We start from the raw sequence: 27,981 nt of genomic DNA, 5'->3' as shown, positions 1-27,981 counted from the left end.
GTCATAGTCGATCATTGCACACTGTTGCTGTTACTATGTACAGTGTTTTCCTGGTTCTGCTTACTTCACTCAGCAGTAGTTCATGTAAGTTTTCCCAGCTTTTTCTGAAATGCACTTGCTCATCGTTTCTTATAGTGCAATAGTATTCCATTATATTCATATACTACAACTTGTTTAACTATTCCCTAATTGATGAGCATCCCCTCAATTTCCAATTCTTTGCTACCAAATAAAGAGTTGCTATAAATACTTTTGTACATGAAGGTCCTTTTCCTTTTTATGATATCTTTGTGATACGGAGCTACTAGTCTATATCCTGTCCTAGTAGTAATTCTGGATCAAAGGGTATACACAGTTTGATTGCCCCTAGGTTATAATTACAAATTGTTCTCCAAAATGGTTGGATCAGCTGATAATTCCACCAACAATGTCCCAGTTTTCCCACATCTTCTCTAACATTTATCATTTTCTTTTTCTGTCAAGTTAGCCAATCTGATAGGTATGAGGTAATAACTCAGAGTAGTTTCAATTTGTATTTCTCTAATCAATAGTCATTGAAAGCATTTTTTTATATGACTAGATAGTTTTAATTTCTTCGTATGAAAATACCTATTTGTATCCTTTGACCATTTATCAATTGGGGGAATCACTTGTGTTCTTAGAAATTTGACTCAGTTCTCTATATATTTTAGAAATGAGACCTTTATCAGAAACACTTGCTATAAAAATTGTTTCCCAGCTTTTTGCTTCCCTTTTAATCTTGGTTCCATTGGTTTTCTTTGTACAAAAACTTTTTAATTTGATGTAATTAAAATGATCCGGTTTGCATTTCTTAATGTTCTCTATCTCTTGTTTGATTATAAATTCTTCCCTCCTCCATATATTTGACAAGTAAACTATTGCTCTCTCCAAATTTCCTTATGTTATCACCCTTTCTGTATAAATCATGTACCCATTTTGAGCTTATCTTGGTATATAGTGTGAGATGTTGGTCTATGCCTAGTTTTTGCCATATTATTTTCCATTTTTCTTCCAGCAGTTTTTGTCAAATAGTGATTTCTTTTTCCAGAGCTGGTCTGTGGATTTCTCAAACAATAAATTAATCATTTACTACTATGTCTTGTGTACCTAATCTATTCCACTGATCCACCACTCTGTTTCTTAGCCAGTACCAAATAGTTTCAATGATTGCTGCTTTATAATATAGTTTTAGATCTGGTACGGCCAGGCCACCTTCCTTTGTGTTTTTTTTTTTTATTAGTTCCCTTGATATTCTTGACTTTTGTTCTTCCAGATGAATTTTGCTATTATTTTTTCTAGCTCTATAAAATAATTTTTGGTAGTTTGATTAGCATGGCACTAAATACGTAAATTAATGTATGTAGAATTGTCATTTTTATGATATTAGCTCGATCAACCCATGAGCAATTAATATTTTTACAATTGTTTAGATCTGACTTTATTCATGTGAAAAATATTTTGTAATTGTGTACGTATAGTTCCTGGGTTTGTCTCGGCAGGCAGACTTTCAAATATTTTATATCATCTAAAGTTATTTTAAATGGAATTTCTCTATCTCTTACTGCTGAGCTTTATTGGCAATATATATGCCAATGATTTATGTGGGTTTATTTTATATCCTGTGACTTCTAAATTTGTTGATAATTTTTAGTAGTTTTTTAGTTGATTCTCTAAGTATACCATCATATCATCTGCAAAGAGTGATAGTTTTGTTTCTTTATTGCCTACTCCTCAATTTCTTTTTCTTCTCATTGCTAAAGCTAACATTTCCTATGCAATATTGAATAATAAGAGGGGTGATGATGGGCATCCTTGTTTCACCCTTGATCTTACTGGGAAGGCTTCTAGCTTATCCCCATTACAGATAATGCTTGCTGTTGGTTTTAGATAGATACTACTTATCCTTTTAAGGAATGCTCCATTTATTTTTATCCTCTCTAGTGTTTTAAAAAGAAATGGGTGCTATATTTTTGTCAAAAGCTTTTTCTGCATTTATTGGGATAACCATATGATTTCTGTTGGTTTTGTTATTGATAAGGTTAATTATGCTAATTTATGAATTTTTTTTCCCTAATATTGAACCAGGCCTGCATTCCTGGTATAAATCCCACCTGGTCATTCAGTATTATTATGGTGATAAATTGCTATCATCTCTTTGTTAATGTTTTTATTTAAAATTGTTTCATCAATATTCTTCAGGGAAATTGGTGTATAATTTTCTTTTTCTGTTTTGGCTCTTCCTGATTTAGGAATCAGCACCATATTTATGTGACAAAAAAATTGGTAGGATTCCTTCTTTTCCTATTTTTCCACATAGTTTACATAGTATTGGAATTAATTGCTCTTTAAACATTTAGTAGAATTAACTTACAAATCAACCTGACCCTGGAGATTTTTTCTTAAGAAATTCATTGATGGCTCGTTCAATTTCTTTTTCTAAGATGGGGTTATTAAAGTATTTTATTTCTCCTGTTAATCTGGGAAATTTTTATTTTTGTAAATATTCATCCATTTCACTTATATTGCCAGATTATTGGCATACAGTTGGGCAAAATGTTCCTAGTTGTTGCTTTAATTTCCTCTTTACTGGTGGTGAATCCACTCTTTACATTTTTGATGCTGATAAATTTGGCCTTCTTCTTTCTTTTTTTTAAATAAAGTTAACCAAAGACTTATCTATTTTATTGTTTGTTTGCTTTTTTTTAAGACAAACTCCAAAGGATATTAATGTTATCTTGGGCCAAATTATTAGAGGCACAATATCTAGAATGAAGGAGGTAACCAATTTTCTATCTGCTGACCTGATTAGACGATGTCTGAAGGATTATGCTCACTTATGGGCATCTTATTTTCAAAAGGATATAGAGCAGCTGGAGTGTGTCAGTGGAAGGGTAAACAGGATGCTGAGAATATTGAAAATGAGAAATGAGAGGATTAATTGAAGGAACTTTGGTTGTTTATCCATGAGAATAAGACCATCTATGCATATTCAAATGGTAGTCATGTGGAAGAGAAGGCAAAATGCAAGGAATGTTTGGAAGTTGCAGAGAGGCACAGATTTATAGTTTGTTCCAGTAAACTACCTGACAATGAGAAGTGTTTAAAAGTGGGACAAGGCTCCTTTGGAAGGAATGGGTTCCTTCTAACTAAAGGTCTTCAGGTAGACTCTAGATGATGATTTGTCAGTAGTATTGGGAAGAAGATTTTTAATAGTCATGCATGGGACTGACTAGATGGCCCCTGAAATCTCTTCAGAGTGGTTCTCTAATTATGTACAGGGCAGGGGCTGATTGGCACTAGGTTGCATGGTATAACCAGTATTGTGTTTGATCGAAGCTCTCCTCTCTTTTGGTGATAAGATCTTACTGCATAGATGGCATTTAGAGTTATTCCTTTTGATTTAGACCATGGCTTTTGTTGGTCTAGTGTCCAGATTCTGCAGGTACTAGACCTAAGAAAATAAATAATGATAAGACATGTAGTTAGAGTCACCAAAATACTATTTGTCTGAATTGCATCAGGTAGGAAGGAAGGGGCCTTGCCAATTCTATTCCCAAGAAAAGGATTCCATCACCAACTACACTACTGGGTTTATGTCATGCTAAGAATAGTGTATGGTAACCTACTAAATATCTAATTTCAAACATGGGGAGGCCTTCTACAGTGGGAGAAAATGGCTGAAATTTTCATGCCTTTTCTGTAACTGGAAAAACTGAAGAAGAGAATGTCTTCTTAACGCTCATAAAAAGAGCCTAGATTTGACTTCAAGTTCTAGCCTAGCCTGGTTTCTAGTAGGTTGTGTTAACACCCAGAATATGTAATTATTTTTAAAAGCCCAATTCAAATCATATCTATTCCCTGAAGCTATCACTCAAATCCACAGTGATCCCTTCATCCCTTGATCTCCTCTAACACTGACTATACCATTCATTTTTTCCCTGACATACATTGCATTGTATTGTTAATGGTCATCTGTTTAAAAAAAGTTTTGTAACCACTTTTCTAAGACCACTACTGCCTCATGGGAATCAAAGAGACAATTTAGAATTCTGTCATTATAGATGGCTTGAATTCCTATCCAGAATTTTTCTGGTCCTCTTTATCCCAGATTTTTTTTTGATGGGGAACTATCATTCTTTGTCCTCTTTAATGAGTATAATGAAAGGAAATAATCTTTACCCCTACCTATAATATTAAAGACAATAAGGGTATTTCCTCCACTCCACCTTCAACACACAAACTCTCTCAAGGGCTAATCAACTTGGAATGGCAGAAATAAATCTGCAATATTTACCAAGCTGAAATCAACTTTCAGCTAATCTAACACTCTTGCATTCTCTACTCAGAGACATTGACTCCTATCAGTTACTTCTAGTAGAAGCAAACACGTAACAGTAGACTTGATCCTACTAAAACAGGTTGGGTGAGGTCAGTAGATAGATATCAGGTCTGTGAACATGGGTGATGGTGGGGGGAAATTATATCTTTATTTTCACTAGTCTCTAACTGAAATTTAGCATTTTCTTCCATTATGAATTTAGTCAACAAAGTGTTACTCTGAGAAGCAGTTAGTAGGCATCACCAGACTACTAAAGTGGTTCATGAGCCCCTTTCTTAGAGTTTCCTCTCACCTCCATGAAAATCTGCTTGGTTCTTCAGAAGTTGGATAGCTCCATGTCTTCTCTGCACCACCTTTGAAAGTATTCTTGCCAGGTTCCTCCCTTTGGCCTCTGATGGTTCCGCTTTTTAGTTTTATGAAATCTTCTAAAATTTTGTTAGGAAAAAGGAACCTATAGGACTGCTTCTTTCTGCCCCCATCCCCTCCCCAGAGGCAAGTCTCAGGTCCACTGATTCTCCCCAGATTTGGACCCAGTTCAAATTTCATCTGCTCTATAGATGCATGATCTTAGGTAAGCCAAGACTTAGTTTCCTCATCTGTAAAATGAAGGAGGTGGACTAAATTATCTCTAAGGACCCTTCTATCTATAAGGCTATGATGCTATGATCGCTTATTTATACTTCCCCAATAAAGGACCCTTTGTGGAGCTGAAGTGTGGAGCCAATTACTGTCTCCTTGGAGATATAAACTCAGAAATCAAGGAGAAACCCCCTCCCCCCCAAAAAAGTCATTAAATTCTTATGTCTCCAAAGGACACCTAACAATTTAAATTTCCAAGAGTCATGCTAGATATGCCATATTTCCCTAAGGCAGATATGTAAATTAAATCCTAATGATGATTCTATATTGCATATATGTATGAAATAGATCATAACCTCTTTGGAAGCAGAGACCATGTTTTATTTACCTTTGCCTCTTCCATAGCAATTAGTACAGTCCCTTGCACATAGTAGGTTCAATAAATACTGATTGATATGTAAATAAATCTCACTCTTAGAAATGCTAGTATTGAGTGGTAGTATATAAAAACATTCTACTTCCAAAATTATGCAATTTCCCTTTCAGGGGGTATGGAGAATTGCATTTTTTCTATTGCTTTAAAAAAAACAATGTAATGAGTTCAGAGGGGTATAATAGGCCCACAAGAGGGTTATTTTGGTCCTGGTGTGGGGCACTGGGGAAATGCCTTTCATTCAAAAAGAACTCCATATTTTGCTTTGATCAGTGGCTAATAAGCAGACAGACACTACTTCCTTTTGTAGGTTTCTAATCAAAACAGGAGATATTATAGATGCATCTGTGTTGCTAGGAGTGAGTTAAATATCTGAAGGAAGCTGAACTGGATAGGCAAATGCCCTTCAGCTTTCTCCTTTCAAAGAGTTTAAGGTTTGTTTGTTTAAAGTAGGGCTTGAAAGCAAGTATTTTTACTTTATTTTTCTATATTTTTTAATACAGTGCATTTTCCAACATTGATCTTCATTCTGAATTTTAGTTCCAATTGGCATTTCTAGGCATAATTTCCTTTCTAATAATATACTTTTATATACAGGATTAGCATTTTCCCTTCCCCATTTCATGATACTTAAAATGACTACAAATTGCAGGCTTATAGCAGAACCATCTGAGTAGAGTTTTAAAATCTCATTTACTGAGCCCTATGGTTCTGTAGCCAGAGAAAAGTTTCCCCATTTCCCAGTTTGTGTCTGATAAGAGCAGGCATAGAGCAGAAAAGGGATCATCCATTATCATCCAGGTTAACCTCACTAATCTTGAGAAGAAATCCTTGCATGAGCCATCTTTCAGTCAGTCACAGACTAGGCTCAGGTACCTACTGTAATCTGACCAGCTGACATGAATTCCTACTTTCCCAGCACCTGCGGATGTGTATTATGTAAATGGAGAAGATGCAATCACCGGTCCTCAACATACAGGAAAAACTTGGTGCACCAGAAAAGCTGTTTATGCACAAACTCCTTTGTATGGGTGTGTGGTCCTTGAGTGGGAGCATAATTATTAGTGATTAAATCTTGGAAATGCCACTGACCCACATAAAATATGTTTCAGACAGTGAAAGGGACATAATTAAAAATATTTCTGTTCCACAGGAACAAGAATATAATAAACTCTCAATTATCTGCTAATGGGTTTTCATCCTTACTGCCTCAATGCCACTTCACATTTGTGAAGTGTTGCATATTTTGAACGTTGGTGCTGCATATTTTGAAGGTTGGTGCTCTGGTCCCCTACCCTACCACCCAGCTTATCATCAGCCTGCTGCCAGCCCCTACACTCAATTTTAAAACTTCTGAGCTAGGTACAGAAGGGTCCAACTGTATCACCCCCACACCTGGGAGCTCCATGATAGGGGATAAGGTAGGGATAAAGAAGGTCAATAAAACTCTCTGGGTTTCACAGGTTGGTCTCTGATCTCTGACATCCCTTCCAAGTCCCAGATTTTGTGATTCTGATTCTTAAAGGAACCAGTTTGATCTACTTTCTGAGTGGATAAAAATTCCTTGTAAATGCCTTTCTTCCAGTCTCTCTTCATTCAGTCCTCCCACATCTTCTTCTCCTCCTCTCTCCTTTCTCTTTCTCTCCCTTCCTTCCTCTCATTTTCCTTTCTTCCTATTTAACAATTGAGAATACTTTAGTTGACTTGATGTTTCCATCTGAAAATAACCCATATCTTTTCTCATTTTAATTTAGCTCATGAAAGAGAAATAGAGTGATTGATCTGGGAATCATTGTGACCCTTGCATTTCTAAGGATCCCACAAAATCAGTATGGACACATTCATTAGTCATATTCACAAGCTACCATTGATCTTGGGAAGGGAAGCACAAGTCAAGCACTTTAGAAGTTCATTACTTCATCCTGAACTAATTCACAGCAGAAATTAAACTTGCGGATCAGATTAAACTCTTTTATCTCCCTGAATACATATTTTTTCTGAACCCCTAAAGACATTGTTATACCAAGACGATAATAGAGGAATGTAGAATAGTCTGGGGGAATAAGAGACTTAATTGAAAACAGCCTTCTCATTTGGGCCTGTCTTATAATCATTCTGTCTTGTCCATGAGGTGCCTTTGAGGAAATAACAGAGTCTTATGGTGTAAAAATATATTGCTCATAATCAAATTGTGGATCAATGAAATAATAAAAACAAAAGCCTGAAGTTAAGATTGCTATTGATTGCCCATCTTTGGAAACATTGCTGATGAAGACCACAGGAAAGCTGCTGTTATGTTAAATGGGGAATTACTTACCTCTGTGAATGGTGAATCAGAACAGATCACCCAGGTGTGGGGTTCTATTGTTGGTGAGCATCTGTTCTGTGTACTTACAAATAATGGGTCTATTTAGAGAGAACTCTTGTAGTTTGCAGTCTTGGAAGTTCTATATTTCATACTCTTAGAGAAGTGTCTTATCAAGGGTGGAGGAGGCCATTCCCATGGCTGGCATCCCACTCTTTCAATAATCCCAGATCTCTTCTAATTTTAGTGGAACAGAGGTAATCTGACTCTGTGGAAGGTGGGATATTGTCAGGTCCACAAATTATGGCAATTATATGGTTACAGATGAAGAACTGGAAGGGATTTTGAGGTCATTCTAGTTAAACTCCCTTATTTACAGATGAAGTTAAATAACTTTCATGAGATAACAGGTAGCAATTGATAGAGCCAGGATTTACCCCCAGATCCTCTGACTCCAAATCCAGCACCTACTACCAGAAGCTGGAAGAATGAATGAAAATAAAAATGCTCACCTTAGGGGCGGCTAGGTGGTGCAGTGAATAAGAGTGCCGGCCCCAGAGTAGGGCAAACTCAAGATGGGTTCCAGCCTCAGATACTTAACACCCACACAAAAAAAGCTGGCCGTGTAACCTTGGGCAAGTTACTTAACCCCAATTGTTTAAAAAAATGCTTACCTTAGGTAGGTAGATACCTACCTAAGAATCAGGAAATCTGGATTTCTGCCATGATGCCATAACTCACTAGGTAATCTTGGGCATGGGTTTCCTCATCTAAAAAATGAGGGGTTGGACTAGATGATTGCTAAGGGCAATACCAGCTCTAAAACTCTAATCTTTTAGATTGTCAACTGCATGTGGATAGGGATTGTATATTACATTGATTTCTTTCTTTTCAGGGAGGGTCAGTGTGGCATAATGGAATGTGTTGTTCCTTGAGTCAGGAGATGAGAGTTCTTGCTTTAGCTTGTTGTTGTTCAGTCATGTCTGACTCTTTGTGACCCCATTTGGGGTTTTCTTGGCAAAGATACTGGCATGGTTTGCCATTTCCTTCTCCAGATCATTTTACAGAGTAGGAAACTGAAGCACACAGAGTTAAGTGACTTGCCCAGGGTCACACAGCTAGTACATGTCTAAAGCTGGATTTGAACTCAAGAATATGAATCTTACTTAACCAGCATTCTATCTACTTTGCCACCTAGCTGCTTTTCTTGTTTCAGCTACAAACCATGAGCAACCCATTAAGCTTCCCTGTGCCTCCATTTATTTGGGATAATACTCAAGGTGTAGGGAAGTACTACAATTATAGTGCATTCCCTGTAAAAGGTGCTTGAGAAAGATCTGTTTTCTGATGGATTGCTGTATAATAAAAAAAATCTCACCACTTTAGTATTTCCACAGGGAAAATTACTTAAGCTAAACATAAATCATGCTGAGAAGGAGGAATGCACCTCTTTAGTAACAATGCATGTGTAAAGTTCTTAATGAAACAGAGCACTGGGACTGAAAAAGCTAAGGAGGCACTGTGGTATAGAGGAAAGAAGCTGGATGTAGGAAACAAAGGACCTAGGCTCATATCTTGTCTCTCTTACTCCTGACCTTGGGAAAGTCTTCTGATATCCTTGGGCTTTACTTTGTTTAGCTGTAAAATGAAGGGATGGATACAGATGGCCCCCTAGGTCTCCAACTATAAATCTATGATTTTACATTTTCTAGGATACTAGAGGACTGGTTAGTATAGAGGGACAGGAACTCATTGCCTTACCTTAGTGGTCCAAAGGAGAAAATGCACATCTAACTACTGTCTGACTCAAAATCAGGAAATGGAGGGATAGATGAAATAAAATACTTTAGAGAGAAAAGGAAGTAAGGAAAAGGAGGTAAAATAAGGAACTGGGGCTTATGTTCATAGCCTGGAAAAATTCTACCTCCTTGAAGGCCAAACAAACAGAAGTATCCTCTATAAAGATAAATTTAAAAGCCAAATTCATTTATCATATTTCTTCCTACAGTGTCTCTCTCCATAGGGGCCAAGTTGGTTTCTATAAAATCAGTGAGCTAGATGTTTTTTTTTTCCTAAGATCCAGCCAAGATTCTATGCTCTTCATTAAAATAATACTATTTTCAAAAGAATTAATCCATTTGCACATACCCATTAAAAATTCCAAATGTGTTTTGAGTTTAAATATGGTCAGTTGCCAATCACAATCATCTGTCAGGAGATTCTCACCTGATTCTACTCAGTGTTTTTTTTTTTACCTTACAGGTGAAATTTGTGCTTTTAAAATCCATGGTCAAGAAATGCCCTTTGAAGCTGTAGTGCTAAACAAGACATCCGGAGAAGGTCGGCTCCGAGCAAAAAGCCCAATTGACTGTGAACTCCAGAAGGAGTACACATTCATCATCCAGGCCTATGACTGTGGGGCGGGACCTCATGAAACCAACTGGAAGAAATCTCACAAGTGAGTCACAAAAACAATTCCCCCACTCCCTGAGTCAAAGCCGTGACTGTTGCAGGTGTTCGGGTTGAAGGGTTGCTTTGATGCTTAGTGAATAGCAAGGAAATGAATACAGAATCCTATAGCCTCCAAAAATGATAGCTTATTTGGGGGCACCTTTCATTTTAGAAGAATGCCTTTACTTACAAAAACCCTGCATATATCCCAAGCTTCTCTGTTTCACTTATTCTGTGGTGTTTGTTCCACAAGGTTTGGTAATATTTCTTCCTGAGGAAGTAGAGGAAACCTTCCTACTCTATAGAGGTTTCCTTCTTGGTTCACCTACTGGGAAAGATCTGCTAAAAATATGTCATGAAAACTCAGTAGAAACTGTTGCTTTAGAAATGAATTGATGAAAATATTGAGAAAAAATATAAAGAAATAAAGAGTTTTCATCTCATTTCCCCTTTCATATTCCCCTTTCACCTTGCAGCCAGTCAGTGAATAAATATTTAGTAAGTACCTAAGAGGTGCCAGGTACTGTGCTAAGTGGTAGGGATACAAATAGGAAAAAAAATAGTCTCTTCCCTTAAGAAGCTTACAACCTAATGAAGGAAGACAACACACAAAAAATAGGTGAAAAAATTGATGGAGAGCCCAGGAAGGAATCCAACTTGGGGGGAGGAGGGAAACGGAATGATGTAAAAGTCAGAAAAGGCCCAAAGTAATATAGCCAGGTGAAAAATGAGGAGGGCACATCAGTGTTCCATATTGTCATGACTGCTGAGTCCTCCTCCCAGCCCCACCTTTCCCAATTTTATAGTGCTTCTCTTGGTGGGAAATGTAAGGGCTCGGGTTTAGACAAGTCTCTATAAATCAATTACATAGCTGGTGTCCAACTTTAATACTGCATCATTTCCTCCCCCTACTTGTGGTCGTAATGAACCCATGACCAGTCTCTGATTACCCCCCAAAGTGCATGTAGACCCCCAGGACCTACCAATAGCACTCAGTGTTCAGGATACATTGGGATAGTCCTGACCTGAAAAAAATGACTGCAGCAACTGACCAAGCAAAATGTGTAGCTCTGCTGGAAATGACAAAGTAGACAATCCATAATTGGAACTACCTAGCAGACTCCCCCCTTCTACCTCCAAGATTCTGACTTTGAGATGTTGTCATATGGGAAAAGACTTAGACTCATCCTGCTTACCTCCAAAAGACAGCCCTAAGTTAGAATAGTGTGTAGAAGTCAAAGAAAGGTATCATTTTGATATGAAGAAAAACTTCCTTTAATTTTATGTATTTATTTTTTGGTTTTCAACATTCATTTCCACAAGATTTCGAGTCACAGGTTTTCTCCCCATCTCTCCCTTACCCTTCACCCCAAGATGCCAAACATACTGATTACACCTTCCCCCAGTCTGCCCTCTCTTATGTCCCCCCAATCTACCCCTTAACCTTCTTGTAGGGCAAAATGGATTTCTATACCCCATTGCCTATATATTGAATAAAATCTTCCCAACAACTAGAGCTATCCAAAAGTAGTATGGGTTACCCTCAATGATAGTGAATTTCCTTTCATAAAAGTGTTCAAGCAAGGGTTGGGTGATCACTTATTTGATGTGTTATAGAGGGGATTCTTGGTAAACTAGAGGTTGGATCTGAGAATTTCTGAGGTCCCATCAGATTTAATAGTTTTTGGCCCATTCCCCTCATCTTTTCTCTTTATATGTTTTTAGGGCAGTGGTCCACATTCAGGTAAAGGATGTGAATGAGTTTGCACCAACTTTTAAGGAGACGATATATAAGGCTGTGGTGACTGAGGGGAAGATTTATGACAGCATTTTACAAGTGGAAGCCATAGACGAAGACTGTTCTCCCCAGTATAGCCAGATATGCAATTATGAAATCGTCACAAGTGATGTGCCTTTTGCCATTGACAGAAATGGTGAGTACTTTTTGGAGAAAAAGATATAGACAAAACCAAAACAAATTCCTTGTTCTGAAAGGAGAACCAGAATTCTAAAATACAGTTTACATGCCTACAATGTGCCCTATGATGCCAAGGCCTTTCCCTTCCTCATGCTGAGTTTTAATATCCTATTAAGTTGCGTGACAGAAGAATTATATCCACGTTATTAGCAATGTCTCAAAGATGATTTTAAACTCAGTATATTCTTGGTACTAAAAATAAAGAAGGCTGAAAAGCAAAATCACATAGGGATTCTTTATTCATACAATGCTGAACATGTTGGTACTTGCAAAGATTTAGACATTTAAAGCTCACCAGATTTTTGACAGAAAGTCTTCATCAGCTTTTATACAGATACCTGACAATCAAAGAACTTTCTCTAGGGAATTAATTCTGGTAAATGTCAACTGTGCCTTAACTACCTGCTGGTGGTGGTTTCTGAAGGCAATAGGATTTAATGGGAAAAGCTCTGGATTTAGACTTGATGGACCAGGGTTTGAATCCAAGCTCTGGCACTATGTGACCTTGGGAAAGTCATATAACCCTTCTTGACCTCAGTTTTCTTATCTGTAACATGAAGGGCTAGACTAGATGGCCTCTGGTTTCCTTCTAGCTCTAAAATTACCATGCTTTGATCTATACATGCCCCTGGCTCTTGGCAAACAAACCATACCTTCTAAATGAAGAAAGTTTCCTTAAACTTCTTTCTGGAGTCCATTGAAAATCCTACTACCAGTTCTAAATGACAAGACTTGGAAAGCAGTTTTTATCAAGGAACAGTAGTAGGTCACTGGAGATATTTCCTTTCATTGCTAATTTTAAAAATACTCATTTTTAGGAAACAGCAGAATTTCACACAATTTGGTTTGACCCAGATGCCAATGTAGACATCTTAATCAGCAGCTATTTATAGGGAGCCTACAGTATGCCAATGATGATGATAATGATGATAAATAACATTTATGTTATTTTAATGTCTGCAGAGCATCTTACAAATCATCTCTGATCTTCACCACAACCCTGTGAATTAGGTGCTATTATTTCCATTTTATGTCAGGGGAAGCTGGAGCTGAGAGAGGCAAAATAATTCACACAGTGAAATAATTTCACACAAAATAATTCACACATATCTGAAGCAGGATTCAAACTCAAGTCTTCTTGATGTCAGTTCTAGTAGTCTTATTCACTACTCCAAAGGACTTGCTTGCCCCATGCTTTCTGAAGGATATAAGAAGATGTGATTCTTCTCTTAAGGGAGCTTATAATCTGATTTAAGAAGATAAATCTAATGCTCATCAGACAGAAAACAGTATGATGCAATGCCAGATAATAAGTTCAGAAGTTAGAAAAGGGAAATCGAGGCATTGCTAGTGAGTGGATCAAGGCTAAAATAATTAGGGCATCTAGATAGCTAATACCTTAACTTCTCATAAGCAGCTCGTCTCATGGGGGCCCAAAGTTTGGGCAGAAAAAAATTGAACTGAAGTTTTCACCTCTTACCTGCTGGTGCCATTTGCTTGGCTGAGTGGCCCAAAATGGAAAGACTCATCTCAGCCTTGCTCCTCTGAAGATAAGTAGTCCAAGATTGTATTTGTGATGAATCTTCAAGATTCTACTGTTGGCCAAGTTCCTCCCCCCCCTGCATAATTGAGGGCTGGATAATTACAGACCAATCAGAGTGGATATGCAAATTCCTTTATCAGAGGGGGCTTACTGTCCCAGCTGAGAAAGATAATTACTCACCTTTGATGAGCTACTTAAGTAACATATGCCAATTTATTTCCCTGGCTGTCTCATTAAAAGTGAATAATGGTCCTTTTCTAGGCCTCTGCCTTCATCTTTGGTTTATAACATGAGTTGAAATAGATTACTGGCACACTTGGGAAGCATCTGCTGACCATGGTGATGTTCTGATTGTGGACCTCAAACTAACGAAGGAAAAATGTGTGGAAAGAGACGGAAGACCCTCCCATCTTAATGAACACCCAAATTAGCCTTCATTCACTACTTTCACAGCTGACTTTCCTATGCACCTTGAACAATCACAAACATTTATGAAGCAAAGAATCTAGCAGTGGATGATTCAAGAATATCCTGACAAACTTGGGAGCCACCCTTTGGCAGGCTATAAGCCCTTAGTGACATTTTATTTTAACTCCATCTTCAGGATGTTTCAGAAGCATGACTAGGCCTCATTCCTTTGGGGCACAAAATTCAGTGATGATTCCTAGATCTGGCTGGAATAAGGAAAGTAAAGTTTTAGTAATGGTTAGAACACAGCTAAAACAGCTAGTGTACCCAGTTAGTTTATTTATATATTAATTCTCCATAAGTAGCTGATCTCATGGAGTCCCACATTTGGTCAAGAAAAAAAATTGGACAGAATTTTTACCCATGGGTTCCTAGACACATTTCCTTGACCTCTAGGCTTCTAGGCTTCCCATCAAAGGCTAAAGACACTGGCTCTAATAATTTATTAAGCACCACCATGTAGACCACACCCTGTGGTAATTACTGTGGATAAAAAAGAAAAAAAGCAGAACAATTCCTGCCCACAAGGAGCTTATATTCTAGTGGGGAGCTACAATCCACATACAAACAAGTAAATGAAAGATGTGTACAGAATAGTTTGTAGAAAGGACACTGACAATAGGGACTATCAGAAAAAGCCTATTGAATGAGATGGTACTTGAGGGAAGAAGGGACAAGGCAGAACCTTTACAAACACCAAGAGGTAAGAAATGAAATATAATATAACAACCACATTATATAGGCTGAGCAAAGATGACTCTTCCCTTTTATGCCTTCATTTTAGAGAAGCAGAATTTGGAGCACAGAAAAGTTAAGAAATATGTCTAAAGTTGGAAATAGAGCAGAGATCAGAAATCCCCATCTCCTAGCCCTCTAATCTATTGGACAGTGGGATCTCTACCATAATCAGTTGTGTTTTTTTTAATTTCCTTTATTCTTTTTCTTTGCCTCCTTCCTTCCATCTTCATTTTTTGGATTTGCATGACACCACATTTCCAACTTCTCTCCCCTCCCCACCTTTTTTCATTTTTCAAACAGCTTTGTCATTAAACCAACCTATTCGTGAGATGCTGTAATGGTCAATTTGGAGTCAGAGGAGCTAAGTTCAAAATCCTTCTATGCCACTTTCTACTTGAGTGACATTGGTCAAATTACTTAGCCTCTCTGGTCCTCAGTTTCTTCATCTGTAAAATAAGAAGTTCAGACTAGTTTCCATTTATCTAAAGAAACCAGTCAGACTAAGAAAAGGCTTATGTGTTTTGCATCTAGAGAACCTCTTTGCAAATCCTTGTAAACTCCATAGTGCTTCATACGCATCATAAGCATGAAGTAACTGATGATTTCATGATAAAGTGAGTGGCCTGTCTACCCTTATAGAAAAAAAAATTAGTAGATCTGGGCCATTTCGCCATTCCTATACCCCCAGCCTCACTAAGTGAGAGAGCAGGCTTAGGGCCTGATGCTCATAGAAGGCTACAGTAGCCTTTCCTGACCAAAGAGGAGGTCATACATTTTGTCTGGGCGTGCCTTTGAAAGGCCCCATTATGAGAAACAGCACCAATCTGAAAAGCCATCATTTAATTTAAGCAACACTGACAGATTTACTTTGCTTCATAAAGGAAAGCGTGCATTTGGACTTTGCAAAAGTTCCAAACCCTTGGTTGATCACGATATTGGATATTCTGGTTATTCTTCACCAAGGCAAAAATACAGCATTTAAAAAAAATAATAAAAGATCACTTTCCCATACGTTAAGTTTTTGTTGTAGGAGGAACTAAATTAGTTTTTCAGACAGTTTCATTTGGACTTGTTATGGAACTGTAGCTGCAACAAATTGAGACCAAGGATTCAGTTGGTATAATTATCTCTGTACCATATTCAACAATCTGTGGTCTGCTTATGTCACACAGTTTGGGTGTAGAGGTTTCTTCCTTCAAGATGAGTATCTCTTAACAAATTTAACTTTAGAAAGCAGAGAGTTGAACTTTGTATTTATAATTCATCTTACTAGTGAGTTAGGAGTCATTTGTTTTTGCTTATCACGTTCAGTAACAGCATTTTGGATCCTATGGAAGTTTTCACCTTTATTATAGACACAAACATAGCTTCAGAAGGGGGTCTAAAAACCTTAGTGAAATATTAAAAGACTTTATAAAACTCAGCCAGGAAACCCAGAATACCTTAAATCACTTTCAACTTAGTCAACTGTCTTCTTTTTTTTTTCTTCCCTTTGGCAAGGCAATTGGGGTTAAGTGACTTGTCCAGAGTCACACAGCTAATAAGTGTCAAATATCTGAGATGCTGGATTTGAACTCAGGTTCTCCTGGCTCCAGTGCTCTATCCACTGTACTACCTAGCTGCCTCTCCAAATATCTTTAAAAAAAAAAAAAGACTGAAGTATATATTAAAGCAACTTAAATGGTTTTATGATTTAACATAGCCTGTGTTATTTGGAACAAGGAAACTGAATTAATAGAAAAAAAAATTCGATATTTATATACCACTTTAAAGAATGTAAAAGGACTTTCCCTAAACATGTCATTTGAGCATCCCAAGACCTGGTAAGGTACATGCTATTCTCATCTTTCAGAGAGCGATGTTGAGACCTTAGAGAAGTAAACAGACTTGCCCAGGACACACAGTGAAAATGATCTTAGGTTGGATTTGAACTCATTTCTTTCTGATTATAAGGGCAGCACTTGCACTTTATACCATCTGGTTGGTAGCACTCAGTGGCCAGTCCTCAGATACTGATTGGTAAATCCTAGCTTCCCACACACTGAACGATGCCCAAACAGCATGAATAAGAAGATATGGCTTCTCAGAGTTCTTAAATTAGAACCAGGCAACTTCTGAGAGCACAGAAATAGTCTGAATTGCTGTGAGTAAGTAAGTAGTAGTGGCAGTCTAGGCTGTTTCATGGTTCTTTGTATCTCCCACCCCATTTAGCAAATATCATGCAAACAGTAAATAAATTTTTAGCACTCAAATCATAGATTCAGAGTTGGAAGAAATTTGTGTCAACTCTAATCCAACTCCCTCATTTGTCACATGAGGAAACTGAGGCCCAAAGAGCTGGAAAGAGACCTTAGAGATAATTTCATCCAATCCTTTCACTTTATACATGAATGCATGGTTTAGTGCTGGACAGGTCAAAGGACCTGAATTCAATTCCCTTCTCTTCCACTTACTATCTCAGGAGCTTTGATCAAGATACTTTCAGGTCCTCAGTTTATTCATCTCTAAAATGAGGGATTTGGATTAGATGAGCCTAAAGTCCCTATAAACTCCAAAGTAGAAATCCTGTGAAATGACTTACCCAAGATCATGGGGTGGCTAGATGGTGCCATATTGCACAGAGTGCTGGGCCTGGAGTCAGGAAGACTCATCTTTCTGAGTTCAAATCTAGCCTCAGACACTCACTAGCTGTACGGCCCTGGTCAAGTCACTTAATCCTGTTTGCCTCAGTTTCCTTATCTGTAAAAGGAGCTGGAGAAGGAAATGGCAAACCACTCCAGTATCTTTGCCAAGAAAACCCCAAATGGAGTCATGAAGAGTCAGACACAAGTGAAACGACTGAACAACAAAAAACCCAAGGTCATATAGATAGTAAGGACCAGAGCTGGGATTTGAACTCAGTCCTCTTTAACTCCAAACCCAGCACTTTTTCACTATAGTTCAGATTAATATAGGATTTTTAAGAAAACAGTTTATAGATTACTTTCTTCATAACCCCGTGAGTTACATAGTCCAGGTAGCTTTATCTTCATTTTACATATGAGGGAAGTGAGGTCTGGAAAGGTAATGACTTCCTTTTCTTGGGTCATGCACGCCAATGAGTCAGTGTTCTTAAGCTTCCTTAGTACATAAGCTGTACTCTCTCACTTGAACAAGCAATACAGTTCAGATGAAATAGGATCAAAGCATGAATTGAATTAAAAAACATAATTTAATATGTTTTTACTTGTTTAATTGACATTGCTAGGACAGTCTCCGGCTGATCTGGTGATCCTAGTTTGGGATCAGAATAAAATGAAACCTTCATAGATAATCTAACAATTTACAAAAGGAATTTTACTTAGCCATAGAATGGAAAAATTTTTAGCAAAACTGCAGCATTAATTCATTTGAGGATGAGTTCCCTTTCTCTGTGTTGGTTAATCTGGTCTACTGATCAGAAGTTTAAGAGAGGAGCAAGCCCCTGCTTCCCAGCTCTTGTACCTAAGCTATCAATTACTTTGTAGTCCTCTGGATCAATTACTTCTCAAGGATGACCTTTAATGAAAAATTAACCTACACTGAGTAGGGTAGGACCTTAGGAAAAAAAAAATAGTTCAACCTGTGTGATTAGAGGCTTAAGAAATATGGTTCCTACGAGAGAAACCATGATTTTAGGGAGTTCATCTTCCCAAGTTCAAATCTGGCCTCAGACATTTGCCAGCTATGTGACCCTGGGAAAGTCACTTAACCCTGTTTAACTCAGTTTCCTCATCTATAAAATGAGCTGGAGAAGGAAATGGCAAACCACTCCAATATCTTTGTAAAGAAAACCCCAAATGAGGTCACAAAGAATTGGACACAACTGAATGGTGGCTATTTTTCTTGACCATTTTTTAAATAAGATTAATTAGATTACTCAATACAGGCTAATAAGATCCCAGATTAATTACAAATTAATAAAATTAATCTAATCTCTTTATAAGCAAATGATACAATGGTGAATTTGGAGTCAGAGGAGCTAAGTTCAAAATCCTCCTCTTCTACTTTCTACTTGAATGACATTGGTCAAATTACTTAGCCTCTCTGGTCCTCAGTTTCTTTATCTGTAAAATGAGGAGTCCAAACTAGATTCCATTTATCTGAAGAAACCAATAATAAGGTTATTCTTGTCTGCAGAAGATTTTATCTGAGCATAAAAATAATGGATAAATAACTCAATAAATAAATGCACATTGGGCATTATTTAGGGGACCTTAAAAACAAGAGCCAAATTACAACAGCAACAATAATGAAAAAAAAACTAAAATTATACCTTTTGGTCACAGAACATTTTTCAGAACATAAAAATGAACCCACCACAAGAAGTGACTTGAAAAAGATTTCTCATTCTCCCTAAGAGAGATGTAATGACTTTGTCATCAAGGCAGGGAATCTGTTATCTTATGTAGCTGTCAGAAGGGAGAGGGCATTTTTCTTGCTGATTTAATTTCCCATTTGGGTAGCAAAATGATATCAGAAAATGGCAGTGAACTTTCCTGGGGACAGGGCCTGAGAAATGTGCTCAGAGATAAACTGGTATTTCCTGTCTCCACATGTTTAAGTACATTTCCAAAGAGTCTGCTGCAGGTGAGCTCTGTGCTGGATTTGATAGGAATTATAATCACATGTGCACAGGTTCCAGGGGTAGCTTTTTCTGGGAGCAAAACAAATACAAATCCTGACTCATTCCCTTCTATTTTAGTGCTATTCAGTTTTACCAACACTGTACAGTTGGGGAACCTCAGGTCAGCAATTATCATGAGGCAATTAGTGAGCTAAGCAGATGCTAATTAGAGAAGACACACTCATTTACCATTTTAATTTTTGGTGAAAGGGAGCCCAGGATGAAGTTTCCTTCTCTTTTTTTGGGTGGGGGTGGGGGAGATTTGAAGGAAATCAAAATCATTGTGGGTTATAGATATTGAAGTGATTTTCAGTTTGGGTATATGTCTTCTCTCTTTTTGTTTTCTTAATCTCTTCAGGTAATATCAGAAACACAGAGAAACTCAGCTATGATAGGCAACACCAGTATGAGATCATGGTCACTGCCTTTGACTGTGGCCAAAAACATGCAACAGAAAACGTCGTAGTGCAAGTGGATGTGAAACCTGTCTGTAAACCTGGCTGGCAAGGTAAGACTTTTTTTTTTTAATTTCTACCATCAAAGGAAACCTGGTCTGGTGTACAGAAAGTCCTGGGTTTTATTCAGGGCACCTACATGATGCTGGAGATAGAGCCCTGGGTCTGGAGTCAGCATGATCCAACTTCAAATATGGCCTAAGGAATTTACTAGCTGTGTGACCCAGGGCAAGTCACTTAAAACCTGTCTGCCTCAGTTTCTTTATCTGTAAAATGGGGATAATAATAGCATTGACCTCCCAGGGTTATTATGCGAATCAAATGAGACGGTACTTGTGAAGCACTTAGCACAGTACCTAGAGCATAGTTAGAATTATCATTATATTATTCTAAATTTTTATTTATTCTTCACCTCGCACCTCCTGGTGCTGTGGTCAGCAGAGCTCAGTAAATGGAAATTGTTGCTTGGAATGTTTTTAAAGATGTGGTTGGAGACCAACAGTCATAGAGCATGGAGATCAAGGAGGGAGTGCAATTTATACTTATTTACATTTAAACTGCTGAGAAGTAGGGAGAAATTGTAATTTAAACTACAAGCTATGTCAGCAGGTAGGGTAATAAGAGAGAGGAAATTCGGCTCGCCTCCCTCCCCTTTCTAGAGAGAAGAAATGGTGTTTGTCACCTGAATTGTAACTAGGATTTTCTGTGCCCAAGGAAAACATGAAAAAAATTCCTTCACATGAGCAGAGGGGGAAGAAGAATGGGGCGGGAAATGATCTCACCCAGACATCTGGTGGTAACCTTGTACTATAGCTAATTATTCTTTTTTTTTTTTCTAAGCAATCGGGGTTAAATAACTTCCTCAAGGTTACATGGCCAGTTATTTCTGGGTGTGGTGCTGAGTATCTGAGCCCAGATTTGATCCAGGTCATCCCGACACTGGAGCCAGTGCTCTTACTCGCTGAGCCACCTGGCTGCCCCTAAGCAATTGGGGTTAAGTAACTTACTCAAGGTTACACAGCCAGGTGTTTCTGGGTGGGTGCTAAGTGTCTGAGCCCAGATTCGATCTCCAGGTCTTCTCAACACTGGAGCTGGTGCTCTTATTCGCTGTGCTTCCTGGCCGCCCCAATAGCTAATTATTCTCGCAGTAGCCTAAGCTCTTTTGTTTCTAGCTGCTGAAGACTGGCAAGTAGTGTCCATGCCCTCTCAATGGAGTGCTCAGTAAACCATGCATTCCCTTGACTCAGGAAGACCATATCAAACCTACACAGACAGCTCTCACTTTGTCTAAGTGGTCCCTTCTGCAGAACTCTACATAAGGTGGTATGTTTTGTAAAGATCGCAACTAAGTTGGTTTTTACATCATGTGAATTTGGCCATGGGAAGGACGGGAAGAAGAAAATCAGGAAGGGGGCTATGTCTGTGGAGGAAGGAGGCCAGCACATGGTTCTAGGACATGCAGGGGCCCAGACAGAGAAGCAAGAGCAGCATGTGGAATACACATGGGCGAAGGGAGGGGAGTATTCCTGCAGGCTGGACATGGACTCAGACAGGAGAGGATGGAAGAAGGAAGGTGGGGTGGCACAGACACATTACCTGATGGGTAGAAGACAAACATCTGAGACAGGACATTTGGACAGAGAGGCAAAGATCTCCCTTCTCAGTGCTGAAGGTCTCAGACCAAGTCTTTATAACTGGCAGAAGCACAGTGGTGGCAATCTTTCCAAATAGTCTATTCTCCTTTCACATACAGGGTTTGCTTTTGTGGTGGTGGTGGGGGGGGTTGTTTTTGTTTTTGCTTTGGGGAGGGGGAAGGCCACAGAGCTCTAAGCCAAAGGGCAGGAATGAAGAGGGAAAGCACTGTATTGTCCAGTAAAATTAACATAGACTTTTTTTGGAACGTGAATTTCTTTCAGAATTCTTTATATAAAGTTGGATTTGCATAAAGCAAGAACTGTCTGTATTGCAAAGATAGTAAAGAAAAAAGAAAAGAACTCTTGTGCATAAAAGCATTTATAGCCATTCTTTTTATTATAGCAAAGAACTGAAAACTAAGGGGGTTCCAAGTGGGGAATGACTGAACAAATTATGGTATATGAATGTAATGGGATAAGAAAAGAGGTGGTTTCAGAGACACTTCGGAAGATTTGTATAAATTGATGTAGAGTGAAATGAACAGAACCAGGAGAAAAATGTACATAATAACAATATTGCAAAAGCATACAACTTTGACAGACTTAAAAAAAACCCACCTCTAAACAATATAAAGACCAAATGTGATTTCAGAGTCAGATCTTGTTTGGAGATCATGTTGCTATCAGAGTTCTCCCTTAGATATGGCCATAGTTGGACATCTTGGTGTGGGATTGCCAATGAATACCATAAAGTGTCTGTTTGGAGAATATCTTTCAAATATGCAAGATGAGCTACCTCTGATAGGGCTCTCACTTTGTAGGCCCTGATTTTTTGGCCCCGCCGTCTATATGGTATGTTTTCTCAGCTCTTATCATCTGTGATCAGTGGACAAAAATGATCTGTTAGTTATTGGTGTTTTCTAGTATCATAGACTCTTAAAATGTTAGAGCTAGGAAGGACCTTAGAAGCCATGTAATCCAAGAACTTCATTTTAGAGAAGAGACAATTGAGATCCAGAGAACTGAGATGAATTCCCTGAAGGTCGCACAATGAATTGATGGCAGAGCTAAACCTAAAACTTAGATCTCTTGGAACCCAGTCCATGGTTCCTTACCTGCTAGGGGCACTTGACCAGAAACTATGCTTTAAGATGGACATTTGTATACCATTCTACCCCTCCCGTGAAATACTACTACAACTACTATGATGACTACTACTGCTACTACTGTTACTACTACTACTACCACCACTACTACTACTACTACTACTACTACTACTACTACTATTACTACTGCTACTGGCATTTATATATCTTTTAAGGTTTACAGTATTTTACATACATTATCTCATTTGATCTAATTATGTGTTTTCTCAAATGGGATAATGGGTAATACAAATTCCTTCAAGGAATTAAGAACAAAATATTCATTTTACAATTGGAATATTTGAAGTTAAGCCCTTATCCATAACTATAGATTAAATGACTTTGTCCCTACCTTCTTACAGGAATTTCAAGTCACAGAAACATATAGGTTGAGTATATTCCCTGTGCCTTTTACACACAAATCTGTATGGGTGACCACTTATTTCCATCTAAGAATAGGACCTACCCTGTTTTTGCCTGACCTCCCCATAATTAGATTCAGTGATTTTTTTTCTTTTGCCTTTTTTTGCTTTTCAGAGAGGGGAAGGTAGGGCATTTGGGGATAAGTGACTTGCTTAAGGTCACACGACTACTTTTTGTGTTGAGTGTCTGAGGCTGGATTTGAACTCAGGTCCTCCTGACTCCAGGGCCGGTGCACTATTCACTGCACCACCTAGCCACCTCTTTAAAAAAAAAATTAGTGATATCTAATATACATCAGACCTTACTCAGTTGATTTCATTTGTTTTTCAATTCAGTTCAATAAACTTTGAGTTCCTACTGTATGAGGCACTGTCAAGTCAATTAGCATTGACTAAACACTTATTGTTTGTCAGGCACTGTGATATGAACTAAGGTTACAAATACCAGCAAAAAGAAAGAGTCCCTGCCTTCAAGGAATTTACATTCTACTAACTAAATCTAATAATGATGCTGGACACAGTGGAAGGAGGACAAGAAGATAAATTTGAGTTATGAGCCTTGCTTTCATTAAGGACATGAGGCAAACACACAAGGGACAGTTGGGGATCAGCATAACAATACATGAAGGCATGTGATTAAATAAATGCCACAGTGAATGCTATGGAGAGAGAGAGACCTCAGAACAAGGAGAGATGGTTGTGATCTGCAATGAGGAGGGGAAGCTTCTTGGGGAGGTAGAACTGGAGGAGGGCCACAAAAGATGGGTCAAAATTGAATGCTGGGGCATTTCAGGGATGGGGAACAACATTAGCAAATGCTCAGAGATAGGAATGGCCATGACATGGGTGGGAGACAGTGAAGACACTATCCAAAGCAGAGGGTTCAAGTTTGGGAGGTTAGAGATTTAAATTGGATGTATAGAGTGGGTGGGCCCAGATGGTGGAGGGGCTTAAATGCCAGGATGTGACCTTATGGAGCCCCAAGTTCTCCAAGTGCAGCCCTGAGAGATCCACATGCACATGCCCAGAGTAATTCCTGAGCAAAATGGATCTTCTTCCCAGGGCTAAATCCACATGATGGGCAAGAATAACAAATAAAATATGGCTCGCTAGAACTAGCTCCTGTTCTAAGTAATTTCCCTTTAGGCAGGAAGGAATTATAGTGCCGTTAAAGTGATCCATCACACTCAGAAGCTGCTTCCAAAGTCTCTAGGAACACTCTGCACTTGTACAGCACAATCATCCAGCCTTCGCCTTATCTATCCTTCCCCTTCAGGAGAAAAATAAACCTCCCTGTCTCTGGCTGATATCTTCCCAGAAGGAAATAAAAGGCCCAGCTCTGAGGCTTGGCTCACACCACAGCGACATGTCACCTTGCTCCTATGAAAGGAACACACATGCCTCTCAGGTGCATTTTGTTGTGCACCTCATTGTGGCGGTGGTTTGTTCTAGGTTCATCATCATAATAATTCCTTGTTTTTGTGAGGTGAGAAGCAGTGCAGCATAATGGTAAGTCTTGAAGGCAGGAGTAACTTAGTTCGAGACCTGCCTCTGACACACTCTAATGGGGCAGGATCATCAGTATCACTACCCTAAAATTAGCAAATTCCAGTGGCTCCCTGTTACATCCAAATCAAACAAAAATTTCTGTTGTGTTTTTAAAGTATTTCCCAACCTGGTCCCTTCCTACTTTTCCAGTCTTATTCATTTTACCCCACTCTGTGATCCATTAGCATTAGCTTCCTTGCAATCTTCAGCCATGATGCTACCCCCTCACTCTGTCCCTTTTTCTTGGTTTTCCTCCATGCCTAGGATGCCCTCTCTTCATATTGGCCTCTTGTCTTCCCTTGCTTCCTTCAAGACCCAATACAAATCCTGCATCCTGCAAGAGGCCCTTCTATCCCCCTCCCCAGCCACTTTGGAGTCTCAAACTTTACCCCCAAATTTAATTCCCATTTCACCTGTTGAAATCTTGTATATACATAGTTGTTTGCATATTGTCTGCCCCATTATATCTAATTATGAGCTCCTTGAGGGCAGGAACTATCTTTACTTTTAAACCTTTCTTTGTATCCACAATATTTAGTACAGTACCTGGCATACAGTAAGCACTTCATTAAAGTTTGTTGACTGAGTGACCCAGGTAAGTCTTTAAGATCAAAGGTTGGTGTCATTTGAGTTGCGCATCTGTATTGGTGAATGGAGTTTATACCTCGAGAATTCCTCACACTGATGAAATCAGAAGTCCCGATCAAAAGTCAAATATTTATAGTACTTCATTCTCATCCAAAGGTTTTTCACATGTTATCCTGTTTGATGCTCATGATGACCCAAAGACAGGTGCATAACTGCTTTAATTAGCATATAATAGGGGCTTAATAAATGTTTGTTGAATTTAATTCAATCCCTGCTTAATGAACACATCGCAATTTATTGATAGAATCAAGACTTGAACTCTCTTCTCCTAGTTCCATGTCTAGTACTCTCTCCATTATACCTCACTTAATATGTTTCTTAACTCTTGATCTTCTCAAAGGCAAATGACCTTGTCTTCTCTTTCACCTAGCAGGGAACTAACTCTTCAGGACACTAGGTGCTCAATCCATGGTGTTGAATGACTAGTTGGGTCAGAAGCAGACTTTGACCAGAGACTAAGGAAAACTGCCAGGGCAAAAACGCCCATAGTGATGGCCTGTTGAGGTCAGTCTTCTCCTAGTCCAGGAATCTATGGTCCAGAACTCCCTCGGACTTTTTGATCAGACTTCTGCCACTTGGAATGCCCGTACCCACCACTTCCCTAGAAAATGAATTCTAAGATTATCCTGGTCTTACTTAAACCTAAGAAGATGGAGGGGTAGAGCCAAGATGGGCCAGCCCCAGCTAAAAAGATAGGACAGGATTGTCACCCAACAGGTGATTCATTGCATTAAGCAATTCATCACCATCTCCCTCTTTGTTCCTCTCCAGAAGCTCATAGATTTATAGATTTAAACCTCAAAGGGACCTCAAAAGCCAGCTAGTCCAACTCCGTCATTTTACTAATGAGAAAACTGATTCCCAAGGATGGCAAATGATTAACCTAACAAAGAATAAGCATCAGAGGTAGGATTGAACATGGGTCCTTAGATTCCAGCAGCAGGGTTTTCCTGCTGTGCCTCACAGCTTCCTGATGCATCTTTTTGGATCATCCTTTGACCCATATTTTCCAGCCTGGCCACACTCATCTAATATCTCAATGCTTGGGGCCGCCATTTACTCTGTTGTTTTGGAGAATCTGGGATTGCATTCCACCCAGAATGTTTCCTTTCACCTCCTCCTAAACCTCATTGATGAACTTATAACTCAGTCTGAGACTAATCACCTGCTTAATCCTTGGCACTATCTAACTCACTCCTTATCTCTGTAGAGACCTTCGAGGAACCTCAGAGCCCACTGCTGGGTAGTAAACAAACTTGGGGTGTTTTTCAGCTTCTCATATGCAAAATCTGCCTTCCTCATCAGGTGATAGTGCAGTTTACATTCTTCCCTCTCTTGTTCTTGGCATCCCTATTGAGTTTTAACCTGGGAGAGCAGGCAGGTAAGTCTGCAGGACAGGTGGCTTTATGGATCTATTTATTTGGCAAGCAAGGCTATTATTGTTTGTCCAGTCCTTACCCTAGAGGTGCTATCCACTTGAAAAGTGTGGGGGGCATAGAGAATCTACCTGGAGAATGGGACGGTGATTAGTAGTGCCACTTTTAATTTCTCAGCCAGGCATGCGTTTTAATCAACAAATGTCTTCAGACTTCAGCACCACTATGAAATCCCCAGCAATTATGCCAACCAATATACATCCTCCCACACTCCCTTCCTTCCTCTGCTGTGACTTCCTTAGCAAAATTGGTCATTTACATTCCAGATTCACAGTTCAGTCTCTGGTTTAAGAATATGAATGGGCAAACATACCAGAAAGGTTATGGATTGAATCTTTTCCTCATTTATTCAAAGCTTTCATTGTCTTTTATGCCATTGTCAATCCTGTTCCCACACAATTTTGTTCATGTATCCCATCTTGATGGGACTTGGCAGCTTAGGTCCTCAAATGCCCTTGGTAGATTTTAGGTGTCTTTGGGAGACTCTCCTTCCCCTTCCTTCTCAAACTCTTGCTCCTTATATTCTATACTGGTCTCTGATCCATGTTGTTCTCTAGCTAACCACCAGCACTAAGTTTCTTCATCTGCTATCTTCAAAACACAGCCTGTATGGGAACATCAGACAGCAACTTTAGAAGATAAGATATTCATAGGATCATAGATTTAGATCTGGAAGAGACCTTGAGAGGTTATCAAGCTCTCATTTTAGAGATAAGAAAAGTGAAGCTCAATCAGGTTAGATGACTTGCCCGGGTTATATAACTCAACATTGTCTGAAGTATGATTTAAATAAAAGTGTTCTAATTCCAAGACTGATACTCTAGGGAAGGGGAAAAGAAATAACTTTTTATATAGTGCCTTCTATGTACTAGCACTCTGCTAAGTGCTTTACAAATAGGATTTCATTTCACACATCAACCCTGAGAGATAGCTGTATTATTATTCTTAACTTGCAGTTGAGAAAACCGAGGCAAAAAGTGGTTAAATGACTTGCCAATGACAGCTAGTAAATATATGACAGCAGATTTGAATTCTATGAAAATCTTCCAGACTCCAGACCCAACTGATCTGTCTTCTGCCTCACCCTCTACTATTCTGCCTATAAGAAGCTGATGCAGGCAAGTCTTTAAGATCAAAGGTTGGTGTCACTTGAGTTGCCCATCTGTATTGGTAAATGGAGTTTATACCTCAAG

The 27,981-nt window shown here is 38.7% G+C and overlaps 1 protein-coding gene across 1 annotated transcript in view; it reads left to right on the top strand.

Moving 5' to 3' along the window:
* The window catches only part of CLSTN2 (calsyntenin 2), a 982,335-nt gene that overhangs the window by 735,611 nt on the left and 218,743 nt on the right, over positions 1-27,981 (top strand). The window contains exons 3-5 of the mRNA XM_069063864.1: positions 9,940-10,135; positions 11,854-12,062; positions 19,859-20,008. Of these exons, the coding sequence (XP_068919965.1) occupies positions 9,940-10,135; positions 11,854-12,062; positions 19,859-20,008 (555 nt within the window). The remainder of the gene's footprint in view (positions 1-9,939; positions 10,136-11,853; positions 12,063-19,858; positions 20,009-27,981) is intronic.

This window comes from Petaurus breviceps, unplaced genomic scaffold (genome assembly GCF_028583685.1).
Source record: "Petaurus breviceps papuanus isolate PSGF00001 unplaced genomic scaffold, PetGlider_PUasm1.0 90604, whole genome shotgun sequence".
NCBI lineage: Eukaryota > Metazoa > Chordata > Mammalia > Diprotodontia > Petauridae > Petaurus > Petaurus breviceps.
Note: the sequence above shows the minus strand (reverse complement) of the source record. Positions and strands in the feature narration are given on the sequence as shown.